The sequence below is a fragment of the Hippoglossus stenolepis genome, chromosome 11, assembly GCF_022539355.2.
Source record: "Hippoglossus stenolepis isolate QCI-W04-F060 chromosome 11, HSTE1.2, whole genome shotgun sequence".
NCBI classification, from domain to species: Eukaryota; Metazoa; Chordata; class Actinopteri; order Pleuronectiformes; family Pleuronectidae; genus Hippoglossus; species Hippoglossus stenolepis.
The window spans coordinates 15,872,639-15,888,829 of record NC_061493.1 but is presented as its reverse complement, the minus strand read 5'-3'; the positions used below and the strand labels follow the sequence as shown (position 1 = coordinate 15,888,829).

Genomic DNA, 16,191 nt, shown 5'->3' with positions numbered 1-16,191 from the left:
ATACTTCAACTTACACAACAGCCCTAGTCAACGTTTTGAGCACTTCAACAAACTGGGCTCGATAGAGTATCTTAAACTGGAGGTAACCATGGCAACAGTTATTAATGTTACTTCACCAATTGAGTAAAACAATTGTTAAACTGACGACAAGAAATCATTAACATTTGCTTCTTTTCCTTTTCAAGTAAATGACCATAATGCAAATGTGTTCAAATGTTTCTCTGCTTCGATTGCAATCATGAATATTCTTTATATAAACTGGGAGAGTTTACTGTGTTTGACAATGAGACCCCCAAATGAACAACCACATCACACACACACACACACACACACACACACACACACACACACACACACACACACACACACACACACACACACACACACACACACACTCACACACTCACACACACACACACACACACACACACACACACACACACACACACACACACACACACACAAACAGACATTATTTACACCCCTTTGCCTTGTTCACATTTTGTCAAAATCAGTCGACACTCAATACCCCTTAATAATGATTATATAATTGGAGGAAGAACTTTAGAATTTCTTACACTATTCTTACAAATGAATTAAAAATGAAAATCTGAAAATTCACATAGTATTTAGTTCAACAATTGTAACTCATCGCATCAAGACATATTTTATGTTACCAGAACTATTGTATTTTAATTATCTATTTATATAATCGAGCCTAATCATACACTAACTTTGACTTATGGGTGGACACATGTAGGAGGAGGTGTAACACCTTTATTACAGTGCATCACAAACCACTCACTATATGTTGTCTTAATGCAAAATAGGGAGTAAGACATTTTAAGTAATCGAGGAGTTATCACTTATTTTAATGATTTCATTTTCAGTTACTCAGAGATTCACTAAACTTAAGTTTTTCTGGATCATTTTTAGTTCTGAAGAGAGCGAGTAAGAAGACCGGTGCACGTAGAGGAGCGCCAGGGGACGAGAAGTACACCGACATGTCCACAGCAAGTGAGTGAACAACGTTCCAGTCTTTAAAGTTTACAGCAGGCCTCTGTCTCTACTTCCTGGCCTTTCTCCGAGCTGTGTAGTGACTTTACATTCGGTGTATTTCACCTTTGTTCTGCCACCTTCCTAAACCTCCTCGAACTCGTTGTCTTTCTCTCTCCTCTCTTCTCAGACATGTCCCGATCGAGGATGAACTTCCGCAGTGGCCGCCGTGGCCCAGCTGCCTACCTGCGACGTAAAGAGCGCATGTTACGCATCTCCCTCCGGCGCATGGTGAAGACGGACACGTTCTACCTGATGGTGCTCAGCCTGGTGGCTCTGAACACCATCTGTGTGGCCATCGTCCACCACAACCAGCCCGACTGGCTGACCCTCTTCCTCTGTGGGTCTCATGTTTGTTTGTTTGTTTGTTTGTCAACTACAGTTTAATAATTCAGGTCATGTCTGTTGAATGCATTGCTGCCTCTTTCTCCTTGGACTTAATTTCTTTTTTTGTTTAATCGTCACCAGACTATGCAGAGTTTGTTTTCCTGGGGCTGTTTTTGGCGGAGATGTTTCTGAAAATGTATGGTCTGGGTTTCCGGCTCTACTTCCAGTCATCTTTCAACCGCTTCGACTGTGCGGTGAGATTCTTCATCCTTTATTCTGATTCCATATCAGGCTAGAAAAGACTCAAAGTTATTTAAAAACACCACGTATAAATACCATAAAATATATATACAATATACAAATATTACAGGCCTCCAGGAGCCAAAATATGGAAACAAGGATTAGGTAACAATAATTGTGATACAAGAATTTGAGAGTCTGAAAAAAACCCTCTCCAAAATGCCCACAGCTCCCATCATCTACTCAAGATAAATAACCTGTTTTCAGGTTATTTATGTGTCTGACGTCTTCTGCAGGTTATTGTCGGCAGCATCTTCGAGGTGGTTTGGGGCTTCTTCCGGCCTGGCATGTCGTTTGGTCTCAGCGTACTGAGAGCACTGAGACTCCTGAAAATTTTTAAGATCACCAAGTAAGTGGGACAACGAGACATTTCAATGAAACTACCTCGTAGAACTGTATATTTGAAAAAAGGATATGTGTGATTTCTCTCTGTCAGGTACTGGTCCTCGCTCAGGAACCTGGTTGTTTCCCTCATGAGCTCCATGAAGTCCATCATCAGTCTGCTGTTTCTTCTCTTCCTCTTCATCGTGGTGTTTGCTCTGTTGGGGATGCAGCTTTTCGGAGGAAGGTAAGTAAAACCTTGAGAAAAGGAGGAATTTACTAGAGTCGTTCCAAAAGTGGGCAGACACTGTCATGCTCTATAGTAGATTCTATAAGACATAAAAGCGTGGTTGAACTTTTCTAAATCTGAAGAGGAAAGAAATGACCCGATCTCGGTTTACTGTCTCAATAGTGCCTTCTGAATTCTGAATCCAAAATAACAGCGGTTTCAGGGCACAAACATTATTGGATAAGAAGTAGAAAGGAGGGGGATCCAAGGGCCAAAATATAGGAGTACTAGAGGAGGAGTCAGAGAAGTATTTGTTTCTAGCTATTTTCATTTTATTATTTTACACAGTTCTGTCTATTTTATTTATAATATTTTTCCCTTTCAACTTATTTTTAGATTTTGAAACATAGTTATGGATTTTATTTATTTTACCTCCCAAACTCCTTTTTACCTTTTATTTTGCTTGAAACTGTGCTTTTAGATTTTAAATAGATGTCTTTAAATGTTGTCTCTGTTTTTGTATGTTTCTGTACAGCACCCTGAACCTACCTCTGTGTATGAAAGGTGATTCATAAACAAATTGCCTTGCCTTGTATTAAAGGCTGAACTGGGCTCAAGGAGAGCAGTAGATTATATCTACTTTAAAAACTACACAGTTTTCTAAATGGCATCTACACCCTGTACAATATGCAGCAGTTTCTTCAATGGACTCTTTGATAAGAATAAGAGGAAACGACATGTCCGGATGAAAATAGCTCGTCAACCTCCTCCTCCTCTTCTTCCTCCTCCTTTTCTTCCTTGGTCATATCTGACCCTGCTTCTCTATCTGCCTTCCCTCTAGGTTCATCTTTGAAGATTACACTCCCACCAATTTTGACACGTTTCCAGCTGCCATCATGACAGTGTTTCAGGTTTGGCTCCCACAGATCCCCTCATTCTGCCTGCTCTCCATGACACATTGCACCCTGGGATATTTCTCACCCCAGGCGCAGATTAAACAACTCTGTTCACTCGCTCTCCACCCCCTGCCTCCGCTATCATCCCACACATCCATGCGCACATATGCGCACATGAATATCAGACAAGTGAAACGTGGACAAATCCACATCAGATCTACAAAACCAACTGCACTGAGAACAAGTGTTTTGATCACCACACGTAGTAATTACTTATCTCGCTGCCATTTTAATACCACATCTTCAGCTGATTCGTAGACAGGGACTCTGTCCCTTGATTGGTGTATTTTTAGACCAATGTTCTCTTGGATCTAATTCGAGCAATGTAATTAAGCATGTTAAATGTTATAATAGTATGTGCATTTGCCTACAGATTCTGACTGGTGAGGACTGGAACGAGGTGATGTACGATGGGATTCGCTCACAGGGAGGAGTGCAGTATGGCATGTGGTCATCGATCTACTTCATTGTGCTCACACTATTTGGAAACTGTATCCTTGTGAAGTGATCAGAGAGCTCAGATGTGGCATCTCAACCTCTACACAGTATAAACACTGGAATAAATGTGCAAGACATATTTCAGTAAAACAAGCATTTACTGAAATATTCATGCAATTAACATGTTACTTGAGTCAAATATTCAGGGATCTTCCACAAAAACTAATGAAATACGGCTTTATTCTCATTCTGATCTTCTCATGTTACATTTCTCAAAAGTGATATTGTTTTTAAACTACATTTGTTTTGCTTTGGACAAAACATAAAATAGCAACATGTGGTTACATACTTCCTTGTATTAGTTTCCTATCAAATCTGAAAATCAAGTTTATTTAACATAAATCTCTGTACAAGTGTGTCTCTGTTAGTGTGTGTTTCTTAACTGCCTTCCTGTCAGACACACTGCTGAATGTCTTCTTGGCCATCGCTGTGGATAATCTGGCAAACGCACAGGAACTGACAAAGGTTTGTACCGTTTGAAATAAGAGTTTTTTAAGTTAGTTAAGCTTCTGTCTAGATTCAATATTACAGACCGTGTGTGTGTCCTTAACGTACTTCAGTTATTTAGATTTGCACTTGCACAAAGTTTTAGAGCTAATAGAAAAAAAGACAGATCATAATTGACGGAGATGCTGAAATATCTTAACTTTTTCCCCCTATTATGAGTCACTGCCATGGTCCTTGATCCTACATGTCCCATAATGCAACTTGACAGAATCTTCCAAGGCTCACATCCTTCAAACTCAACACCCACAGTTTTTCTCAAGTCAAATCACAACCATCCATTTATTCATCTTAAGAAAAACCTGATGTGTAAAATGAATGGGGAGCCTTACACAACCATATACTCTTTGTCTTCCTCAGGACGAGGAGGAAGAGGAGTTCTTCAACCAGAGATATGCCAGGGGCAGGGATGGCCTGATCTCTGAGTAAGTTATCCAACAGTTTACAGAGTCATCATTTGAACATGAGACACCCAGAGGGTTCACAGCCCTTAAGTAAATCTCAATGTTCAAGTGTGGAAGTCTCAGATCCGCTCTCCTCTTGAGCAAATGGAAAATTTGAATTGGACGATTCCTTTATGCAGCACATGCACATGCAGCGTAATCAAACTGGGATTTACTTAAGATACATGTGCTGTGGGAAAACTGGTGGTGGTGGTGAATTTGATCATCATGCTTCTTCAGTTATTGGAGGAAGGAGGTTTTATGAAATCAACAGAGCTTAGCCAATAAACTCCATCGATTGTGGACTCTCTGATAAACGTGCAACAGGCAAATGTTTAAAACAGTGAGTTCCTCGGTTCTTTGGGCTGCATGGTGAATGCAAAAAGAAAGAAAGAAACGCATGTGTAAGGCATTGATGACACGGTAATGAATGTGTATTGAATGTGCCTGATGGAAAAGCATGACCCCTTACGGACTGCTTCTGCAGCTTCACTGAGACGCCATCTGTTTCTGCCTTGGCCTGTGATTGGTTATGAGTAGCCTCTTTTGGTAATGAACTTCCTGCTCCTCTGAGTGACCCGGTGGCCTCCCCACAGGTCCGATGATCCAGTAAGTCAGGAGGAGGGCAGGAGGCAGTTTTTCAGAGGATGCCGGGAACAGTGGGGAGTCTCAATGTGTCGCTCTGCAGGGAGGAGGCACACTTTGGAGGGTGTCAGATTTTGATCAAGCGTTCATTCTCAGTACGACTTGTGAGATCAGTATCACCACTGTGGCAACGGAGCTGTCGTAATGAGGGAAAAGAAACTATCGGGGCCATTACTGACCTGGAGTGACTGACCTGGCTTTTCAAAGGAGTGTACTCATTATTTTGCATGTTAAAAGCAAGCGTGTATTTACTTTAATAGCAGTTATTTCCCCAAAAAGTATTTTCTTATATATCAGTGACTGTGTTGTTCCTGCTCTCTTGGAAGCCCTTTATTTGTATGACAAACAACTTGCAGAAACTTGAAACTTGCTTGTAATTCATCACATTGGTGTTTGATCAGCTAAAATTAAGTACAGTAAGAGTATAAATCCAAATTGTCCTCCCACTGCACAAAAATGAAGCCAAAATATCTTGGATATGGGATCTGCCATCTTGGCTGGTGACGTCATTTGGCGCCGGAGTCTGTGCGTGGCCTGCAGCCGTGGTATGAAAGTCCCGCTGATTCATGCATTTCATAATGAGTCAGTTCCAGTCAATCATGACATTTCTACTCAATTGTATAGCATCAAATAACTAAATTAAAACCAAACATACCGGGAATATGAACACTTGAACATACATAAGTGGAATTTTAGTGTGTTTTTAGTTTGGCACTTGTCCCATCCACCGGCTTGGAGGAGGCAGGGTTTAAGACACTGCAGGTGGCCACCAGGGGGTGATCAAGATGTTTTATTATCATTTTTGTGGTGCAGTGATCATGTCTTTATGAACAGTCTTTAAATGTATACCACACTGGGGAGCTTAGTGTTGCCTCCTGGTCTTCCAGCAGCTCCTGCCTGTTTCTCTACTGTCACTGTAAAAGTATTGATAATATAATATTAACATATAATAATAATTCATGTTTTTGATGCTATCTAACCTGTGAAACTGTAACTAGTTTGAAAAATGTGAAACTAGACAGAAAAAGACGTAACACTTTTTGCAACAAAAGTTCAAACCTTGGATGTTTGAAAAAAAACATTCTAAACAATATTTCCAAAAGGAGGATTCATGTCATGAATTATTAATTTCAAGCTGTTTTGAGCCTCTGCAAGTTGATTTTCATGTAAAGTTAAGCGGGAGCCATCGCTGCCTGCAGACAGAAAATAAAACCAAAACTAAATGATATGGTTATGAAGTGGTGTTGGCTGGGCAATTAACCGAAAATGTATGGAAACCACATTTATAACCTGTAAGTCTAAGATTTTGCGTATTTTCCATACATTAATCGTTCATTGATCGCAATCGAAAGTTTGATTGAAGATATTGATTTGAAGTCATATTGCCCAGCCCTAGTTAAAATGAGAGCAGGTCCACAGTAAATGAAACAGGTAACAGCGTAGACTCTTTACACTGAACGTATCATTTGTCTGTTACATATTTGAATGTGCGTCTTGTATGTGTTGCAGTTTTCAAGATGCTGGTGTTAATGTGCATTACAGAGTTTTGATGGTCCCATCATGTTGTCTTGTTTTATGCCTGTTATGTGGCACTGACCAAAATGTTGTGTTCAATGACACCGCGTAAAAAATCAACAAGAAATGTCCCACAACTGATGGACATTAAATCAAGTTCCCCTTGATTAACATTTGAACCTAAACGACTGATTTCAGCCCTGTTCAAACCATAATTTTGTTCTGTGTCACAACTAATGTTCTGTGTATGTTGTAAAACACTAATGTCTTGTTTTCAAATAATCACTCATTGATTACATGGACAACAAAAGAGTCTGAATACCAGTAAGTATAATTGAATGAATCCTTGTCACGTAGATTTTCTCTCTTGAGTTTTCCTACTCGATTATTGAAATTATTTTCTAGATCTTCTCACACTAGGTTTCTACTTTAACCCTGCACTTTTCCTTTTTTTGTTCTTGTGGGTTTTGTTCATTTCCTCTGTATCTGTCTTTACCCCTCAGGTATTTCTTTCAGTTTTTGGATGTATTTGTACTTTTCAGCTTGAAGTATTCTCCTCATTTTTTCCATGGGAATTTTTTTGTGTTTCTAATCACGTAACAATATAAATTCACAGAAAAGGTTTCTCCTTTTCTTGCAGCTTTTATTTTTTGTTTGATTCTTTTTTTTATATATATATATATATAACTGGTTTGCTAGATTTTCACTAGTCTTGATGTTTCTTGTCAACAAATCATTAACTGTGAGTCTCTTGTTGCCTCATGGTGATGTGAAGTATGTTGTGCTCCTTAGTGGTAGAAGAAGACCCTACCTATACAGGAAACGTGCAATCCACCGAGGTCGTCCAACCTTCCCAGACGAGCCCGAGTGTGTGCCAGGGGCCCCCGACGAGCAGCCTCTCAATGGCGCCAGACCATTCTCCAATCGACGAGAGAGGAGGAGAAAAGTTAACATGTCAGTCTGGGAGCAGAGAGCCAACCAGCTACGCAAACGCCGCCAGATGGCGAGCAGGGAGGAGCTGTGTAGCGCCCCTGCAGAGGACACCAGTGAAACTCCCAGCAACGCCCACAATGTCCCCACCCTTTCCCCACAGGCCAGTCCGGGTCAGCTGCCGGAGTCTCCCATGTCAGTTGGGATGCCCCTCCCTGAGCCTCCGATGTCCATCTCCATCGCCATCCCTGAGCCTCCGGCGGCTGAGCCTCTGGTGAGCCTGAGTGAGGAGAAAACAGCAGGGGCCAACCACCGCACCACAGGCGGAGGCAGGCACAGGATGGCCCGCAAGTTCAGGCCCAGTCAGGGGCCGGAGGAAGGGGCCCGGCACAGACGCCACCGGCACCGTGAGGCTCGCAGTGAGGCCAAGAGTCTGGACTGCACTCAGACGCCCCATGAGGTGCAACAAGTGAGACGCTCGCTCAGCCAGGAGAGGAAGATACTGGACGAGAGGGAGGAGAAGGAAGAAAGAGAGGAGAGGGGGAAAACCGAGGCGGAGGGAGGGTCGGTCCAAGATGATGGTGGAACCTGCATCGTCAACCCATATGCGGATGTTGGAGACGACTGCAGAAGGTAAGACTTTATTCATCTGTGAACACTTAATCTCATGAACTCTTATTTCACATACTATTTTACATTATATAACTTAATCCACTTGATCTGAAATGTTACTGGATATTTCCAGAGAGGACATTTGCACCTTGTAGTCTCTGTTTTTGAAAAAACACTTTTTCTGTCTCAAAGCGTTAGTCACAAGTCCTCCACACATGTTCTGCAAACTGGCTGTGAAAAGATTCCTTCTGAATGTGTCCAGTGGAGAAGACTGGAGACAAAATCCACATTCCCACAATAATAACAACACACATTGATTTAACTTCAGTGACGTTACTTTCATTCCCATTGCAGATCTGACATCCCTGATCCTCCTCAATGCGAGCAGCTGCTTGACTGTTCCTGGTCCGAGCAGGGTGAGGGCCGTGTGGAGCCGGCGTTGGAGGCCACAGAGTACACTGTGAGCGCCATGGAGGCCGAGAACTGCCCGGTTCCCATCAAACGTGACAGGTCCCACCTGGAGGGGAGCGTGGCCATCGAGATGTCTGCACAGCCGCTGCTGGAGCTCACACCCATGACAGGTAGCGCTGTTTCCGCTGCGGTCCCACTCATCACTGTGCAGCATGAAGGGGGATTTAGCATCTGTATCACCATGTGTAGGTGTCTCTGACATCTGAGTGCCACATTTGCACTTATCTTTTTTTTTTTGATGAGTCCATTGTACTGGTGACTCACATTATTCTCTGTCATAGCGGTTTATGTAGAGCTCCCACCGTGTTTTTATCTCTCCTTTTCCACTCCTGTCTGCGTTTCAGTGAACAGTAAAGAGCTGGAGGCGTACCACTCCGAGGAGACGGAGGAGGAGGAACCTCCGACTCCTCCCAAACCCATCGCCCCAGACAGCATGTTCATCTTCAAGGCCTCCAACCCGTGAGCCACCAAATCACTGATTGTCACATCTTTTGTTTCTGCTCACCCATCAAATAACAAAAAATAAACACCCTCCCCTGCACTGATCCACAGCATCAGGAGGATCTGCCATTATGTGGTGAATCTACGTTACTTCGAGATGACCATCCTCCTTGTGATCGTGGCAAGCAGCATTGCACTGGCCGCTGAGGACCCCGTGGCCGCCAGCTCGGACAGGAACAAGGTGGGATCTTAAAACGTCTCTCCACAAGCAGCTGTGTGAAGGTGTCAGAGTTCAAATCCATATTTTCCCACCTCAGCTCACCTGGTCAGTGGCGAAGTGAAGCTGGATTGTCATGTGTACTTTACTTTAACAGACGTTTATCCTCAAGGAATGGACCGTTTCAATCAGACTAAGAAATGACTTAAAACATACCCAAATTGTGTGAGCAACAAAGTGTGGAGACACATTTGGTTTTCACGCACATACAAGGTGAGAATCGTCAGTTTTGTCTGGGAAATAACTGTGCAGTTTGTTTTTCACAACTCTGTCACAAGGAAAGTGTCAAGAGTAACCAATTAAACACGCATAGTAAGTAGGCAGGACACACTAGTAGAGTCTGCATTGTATTTCCCTATAATTTGAGTCATTTCTTATTCGTTATCCTCCTAATAGACCTTTAGATAAAAGCCTGTGTTACAAATTTGATAGTGGCGTTTAAAAACTAGTCTGAAAGACGATGCGATCAAGTTGCATTGTGGGAAATGTAGGTTCTAGTTTTTCAAAGTGTTCCAAAGCTCGATCTTTTTCTTTTATTCAGATTTTTCTTTTCCCAGTCTGTCACTTGTGATTCTGATGATGTAATTGAAGTGTTCTAAAATCTAAATCTCTGGAGCACCTCTTCACAGCACCGAACACATACCTGTGAGTGCTGAGTAAAGCACATTCAGAATATACTGCCGCCTCTTTTCACATTTCTATAAACGTATTCAGTCCAGTAATGATGGTTATACTTTGACCTACAATGAACCCACTCATTCAGCACCTGCAGGGTTATTGGCTCTGACTCGATGGGATACGAACAATTCAAACTGTAGACTATGACTATATACAGTTCATATAGTATATAATGAGTATATCATGTAGAGGTGAAGGATGTACACCAAATGAAGCACCCTCAGAAATGTCTGTCTTTATTGGCACTTTCTTCAATTTGTATTTTTTCTGTTTATATCCAGGTCCTCCGTTACTTTGACTACGTCTTCACTGGAGTGTTCACCTTTGAAATGATCATCAAGGTTGGTCACGGAAACCAACTTTCCTCTGCCAGCGACACTTTTAAAGAATATACCTTCGTTTCTATTAACTCCTGGTGTTTTTGTGTGTTTAACGTGTTCACGTTCCGTGTGCGTGTGGGCGTGTGCGTCCTCCAGATGATAGACCAGGGCCTCATCCTTCACGACGGCTCCTATTTCCGAGACATGTGGAACATCCTGGACTTCATCGTGGTGGTGGGGGCTCTGATTGCCTTTGCTCTGACGTGAGTCACTATATGGTGCTGCCTGTCGATGACTAATGACTGACTCACTGCGGCAAATCATTTTTTCCGAGCGTACAGCATTGTTATAAACAACCTTCCCTCAAAGGCACTTTTTGCATCTTCAATCAAAAAAAAGAAAAAGAAAGCAGTCTGCTTCATTGTCAAAGTTGGGCAGCTCAAAAGCCGCAAATGTGGAGGCTTGCATGCTCCTGTACGGCGTCTAACTCAGACTGAAACAAAAGGAAAAACGTGGATTTCTGTGTAATTTGAGGGAGTGTGTCATGACTGATGTTAACAGTCTCTACGATATATATATATTTCTTTCTGTTGTCTTTCCCAGCGTGAGCGTTACAGATTACTAACCAAACCTTTTGTTCTCTTTGTTGTTTGACACGTGAATTTCTCTGTTGTGAATATAGCTGTGATCCTCTGAGCTTTGTTCACCGTGTCTCTCTCTTTATGCCTCGATTTCTTTTTCTCTGTTGTTCCTGGGGATTGTGTGACTGTTGGGGCTTCCAGGAATGTGATGGGGTAAACATTTTAGTCACACTCAATGTAAACTTCTCACACTCGCTTGTGACGTATTCCTTTTATTTTCTTTTTTTGTATTTAATGTGTTTTTGGTTGTGTTTTCTACAACAGAGTCCGACAGGTATCAGGGGTAAAAATCTTTGATAAAAACACTAAAACATAATTTCATCTTTATAATCAATTATTTATGGCATCAAATTACATAATAAATACACTAAATTATATATATATATATTTTTATGACCTTGATAGAATTAATTCAGCTTTTCATCATTAAATTACATTATTTATAACGTGTGCAGTCAAATTACAAGAAGTATGAAAATGTTTTTAATCTTGACGCCTGCTGGCCTCCGTACAAACAAACTCAAAGTGCAGTTCTGTGTGTCATTGTGTGTTTTTATTTTTACATGCACTTGTGTTGACCTTTTTGCTTTTACTGTGTTTTTGTCTTTTCCACCGTTGTTTTTAAATGTGTCTTCACTACGTTGTATTTGTGCGTTTGCTTAACTGCACAGCTCTTTTCCTAAGTGCTGTGTTTCCATGTTTAACAGGAACAACAAAGGCCGAGACATCAAGACAATAAAGTCTCTCCGAGTACTGAGAGTCCTGCGGCCTCTTAAAACCATCAAGAGACTTCCTAAACTCAAGGTACGATGTCAGCGTCTGCAAACACTCTCCAGTCTGTTGTGTGTTATTTCCCCGACCTCTGACAGATTTGGTTTTCTTCTCCACAGGCTGTTTTTGACTGTGTCGTCACGTCCCTGAAAAACGTCTTCAACATCCTCATCGTGTATCAGCTCTTCATGTTCATCTTTGCTGTCATTGCCGTGCAGCTCTTTAAGGGGAAGTTCTTCTACTGCACTGACAGCTCCATGAATTCAGAGAAGGAATGCCAGTGAGTGGATACATCCCAACCGCAAAATGACCGTAACTAGATCCTATAGCTCCGCCAAGGTCCAACAATTCACTTAAATTCAATCAAGCTGCGCCAAATTGCGCAAACTCATAGATATCAGTTCCCAAGAAATTCCTGATTTTTGTCACGATCCATGAATTATTCTATGAGAAAGTAAAAATATATCTCCTGCATCCATCCCTGATACAAATCTGCAGCAAAATTTAATTGCTGCTTCCTTGACCCATACAGTGTTCTTCTTCCAAGTTTCATGGTAATTAATCAAGTCGTTTTTGTGTAATGCCGTTCACAAACACACAACATCCAACCAACACACAAAAGGACGGGGGTGAAAATATGACTTATTTGGCGGAGGTAGGGACGAAGTAAAATAATACTCTTCATTAAAACTGCCACTTTAAACAGTGATTAACTGCCGCTGGGCTGCTCTGTTCCCTGCAGAGGCTTCTACATTGACTACAGCAGAGACAAGAAGGAGGTGAAGAAGAGAGAGTGGAGGAGACACGAGTTTCACTACGACAACGTCTGCTGGGCCCTGCTCACACTGTTCACGGTCTCGACTGGGGAGGGATGGCCTCAGTAAGTTTAAAGTGTAAAAGCCATGGACCAGACGCGTTATGTTTTTGGGTTGTCTGTCCGTCTGTCCCATTCTGAACACGATACCTCAAGAATACCTCGAGGGAATGCACATGGACACAAAGATGAGATATATTTCGGTGTTCAAAGGTCAGACATCAAGGTCATGCTGACCTCATGTTCCTGTGATCACAGGAACACCCATTACAATTTTATTTTATTACAACTGGCACAAACATTCACTTGGACTCAAGAATGACCTGAATAGAATTTGGGGGTCAAAGGTTTCACCCTCAAAAATGTTACCTTAAGAACACCTTTAGAGAATTCTTTCAAATTTACACCACAAATGTTCAATTAGTCTCACAGATTAAATGATTAGATTTGAGTGGTCGAAGGTCAAAGTTTCAAGATCATAAAACTGCCCTTAGGAGTTGTTTTTCAAACTTTGACCAGTTTTCAAAGGTTAAAGAAAAAATCATGATGAAATCAGTACTAAGAGTTTTCTCTCCATCTATAGGGTCCTGCAGCACTCGACTGACGTGACAGAGGAGAACATGGGGCCGAGTCGTGGGAATCGAATGGAGATGTCAGTGTTCTACGTGGTTTACTTCGTAGTCTTCCCGTTCTTCTTTGTCAACATCTTCGTGGCTCTGATCATCATCACCTTCCAGGAGCAGGGTGACAAGATGATCCAGGAGTGCAGTCTGGAGAAGAACGAGGTGCGGAGCGGTGACACTCAAACACACACAAACACAAAACACACACATGGATCAAGGATCATCCTCTGTGTGTCTGTTGTCTGTTGTGTTAAATTTCTCCCCTTTAGAGGGCCTGCATCGACTTTGCCATCAGCGCCAAGCCGATGACGCGCTACATGCCCCAAAACAGACAAACCTTCCAGTACCGGCTGTGGCACTTTGTGGCGTCGCCCTCGTTTGAGTACACGGTGCTCGTCATGATTGCCCTCAACACTGTGGTCCTCATGATGAAGGTGAACAACTGATTGGCTCTTTTACAGCAGAGGAGCAACCCTGTGTTGAACATATTTTCATTTGATATCACTAACGCTGATGAATCACCACCGACAATGACAATCTACTTTAATTAATATTTATTTTCTTCTGTTCGTGGTAATTCAAGTAGAACTACTTATACATAGACCTCAGGAATACAGATTACCATGTTATTGTAACATAATTAATCATTATCAATATTTGATATATTACTGATATTTATGATTCTCTGCTGGTATTTTGATAACTGAACTTTGACAAAAATACTTACAATGAAAAGTTGATATTTTCACATCAGAATTAAATCAACTGAAACCAAATTCCATAAACTTCTGTAAACGAATATCAGAATCAAATCAGAAGTATTGTACAATATACTAAATGTATTGTTCATGGACTAAGATCGTTTTTAAAAGTGTTGTGTGTAGGTGAAGTTATCACATCCAGCTAAATGTAACTGATACATTTAGAAAGGCCAGTATCAATGATGTTATAAATATATTATTAAATATCAGATTGTTTTTTGTTTCTCTTCAGTATCACTCAGCCCCAACAGCGTATGATACGGTCCTGAAACACCTGAACACAGCGTTCACTGTCCTCTTCTCCATGGAGTGTGTCCTCAAGATCATGGCATTTGGTTTAGTGGTGAGCATTATGACACAAAAATGAATCAAAGATAAATGATCAATTTAGGTCTCATCTGGATGAACTAATGAGGAACCTGTATGTGTTTCTTCTTTTCCTGCAGAACTACTTTCGAGATACTTGGAATATTTTTGATTTCATCACTGTTATTGGCAGCATCACTGAGATAATTGTGGATTTACAGGTAAGATTCTGCCAAGACGCCGGTCGTTTTTCACACTGTTGTGAACCCAAAATAGAGCGAAGACTCAAATAGACGGTTCTGAATGCAGCATTCTTCCCTCCAGTTTCCACGAGTGTTATGATCCCGGCCTCCAGACACAACTAAAGTCATGTTGTGATGAATTTCGCCATCTGTGTTTTACATCCCGTCTCTCCCCTCTGTCTGCCACTCTCTCTCTCTCTCTCTCTCCTTTGCGTCACCCTCTCTCCAACCATGTGTGTGTGCGTCCCAGTCGGTGAACACAATCAACATGAGCTTCCTGAAGCTTTTCCGAGCGGCCAGGTTGATCAAGCTGCTGAGACAGGGTTACACGATTCGTATTCTGCTGTGGACGTTCGTGCAATCGTTTAAGGTCGGACACAATATATAATATTTCGAGCAATGTCAGAAAATATATATCTCAGATTTTAACCACCTCTCTTTGCTGTCTCTTCTGCCACAGGCTCTTCCGTATGTGTGTCTCCTCATTGCGATGCTTTTCTTCATATATGCTATAATTGGAATGCAGGTATTCTTTCACTTATGATGATATGAAACTCCTTAATATCAGAAATGACATGACAGGCTAATGTGGCTCTTATATATTTATAGTTTGGTTGTTTTTCATTTTACCCTTTGCTCAGGGGTGAATCTGCGATTTTTCTAAATTGGGGGCCACAATTTACACTGAGGGACCAATTATATGTCCAACATCCATTGACTATTCCTGATTCAGTAAAGGGCACATTTAAGTAATTCCTTGTTTACTGTTCGCTCCACAGATTTGAGCACAGCCACACATCATTGAGTATTGTTAACTGAAACAAATTCTTAAATGGTTATATTTATTGTTAGTATTGTAAGTAAGTGATTAGATTATTTAAACAAAAACCATCAGGACCAATCAGATTTCCGCTGGGGCCTGTGCCCCCTGGCCCCACCCTTGGATTCACCCCTGACCTTGCTGTGATGAAACGTATGAAAGTTGTTATTTTTTATGTGTGGACCCCAGAAAATGTTGCGATTGCTATGATGGGAGCTAATGAGGATCCAATAAGACAGACAAGAATAATAATTGTTCCTGTTTTCTGCAGGTGTTTGGAAACATCAAGCTGAATGATGAGAGTCACATCAATCAGCACAACAACTTCAAGACGTTCTTCAGCGCGTTGATGCTTCTGTTCAGGTGGTTTCATCAGAGATATGTTTACAGCCGGATGGACATTTAAGTTTCATTCAAAGTAATAATCTTTTGTGGCCATTTTTTTAATCTCATATTGTTTTTAATCCATAAACCACCAGGAGTGCGACAGGAGAGTCGTGGCAGGAGATCATGCTCTCCTGTCTGTCGGGTCAGGAGTGTGAGCCTGACCCCTCCATCTCCCCTGACACCTTGTCTCCAGACCACAAGGGAGGCTGCGGGACCGACTTCGCTTACTGCTACTTCGTCTCCTTCATCTTCTTCAGCTCCTTCCTGGTCCGTCCTCAAACAAAACCCAGTGATATTCCTGCA

The 16,191-nt window shown here is 41.7% G+C and overlaps 1 protein-coding gene across 4 annotated transcripts in view; it reads left to right on the top strand.

Annotated features, from left to right (window-relative positions):
- LOC118118210 (voltage-dependent R-type calcium channel subunit alpha-1E) overlaps positions 1-16,191 on the top strand; it is a 38,891-nt gene that overhangs the window by 15,547 nt on the left and 7,153 nt on the right. For 2 of the 4 annotated variants that reach the window (XM_047342069.1, XM_035171220.2), the window contains exons 9-35: positions 937-1,017; positions 1,187-1,396; positions 1,525-1,637; positions 1,920-2,032; positions 2,120-2,251; positions 3,075-3,144; positions 3,563-3,680; positions 4,085-4,152; positions 4,552-4,616; positions 7,587-8,357; positions 8,691-8,917; positions 9,152-9,266; positions 9,360-9,489; positions 10,485-10,544; positions 10,680-10,786; positions 11,306-11,317; positions 11,872-11,968; positions 12,055-12,215; positions 12,678-12,815; positions 13,333-13,534; positions 13,642-13,806; positions 14,366-14,476; positions 14,580-14,660; positions 14,932-15,051; positions 15,142-15,207; positions 15,773-15,864; positions 15,981-16,155. In XM_047342069.1, coding sequence (XP_047198025.1) covers positions 937-1,017; positions 1,187-1,396; positions 1,525-1,637; positions 1,920-2,032; positions 2,120-2,251; positions 3,075-3,144; positions 3,563-3,680; positions 4,085-4,152; positions 4,552-4,616; positions 7,587-8,357; positions 8,691-8,917; positions 9,152-9,266; positions 9,360-9,489; positions 10,485-10,544; positions 10,680-10,786; positions 11,306-11,317; positions 11,872-11,968; positions 12,055-12,215; positions 12,678-12,815; positions 13,333-13,534; positions 13,642-13,806; positions 14,366-14,476; positions 14,580-14,660; positions 14,932-15,051; positions 15,142-15,207; positions 15,773-15,864; positions 15,981-16,155 — 3,800 coding nt within the window. The remainder of the gene's footprint in view (positions 1-936; positions 1,018-1,186; positions 1,397-1,524; positions 1,638-1,919; positions 2,033-2,119; positions 2,252-3,074; positions 3,145-3,562; positions 3,681-4,084; positions 4,153-4,551; positions 4,617-7,586; positions 8,358-8,690; positions 8,918-9,151; positions 9,267-9,359; positions 9,490-10,484; positions 10,545-10,679; positions 10,787-11,305; positions 11,318-11,871; positions 11,969-12,054; positions 12,216-12,677; positions 12,816-13,332; positions 13,535-13,641; positions 13,807-14,365; positions 14,477-14,579; positions 14,661-14,931; positions 15,052-15,141; positions 15,208-15,772; positions 15,865-15,980; positions 16,156-16,191) is intronic. The other 2 variants (XM_047342071.1, XM_047342070.1) reach the window with 1 other exon arrangement.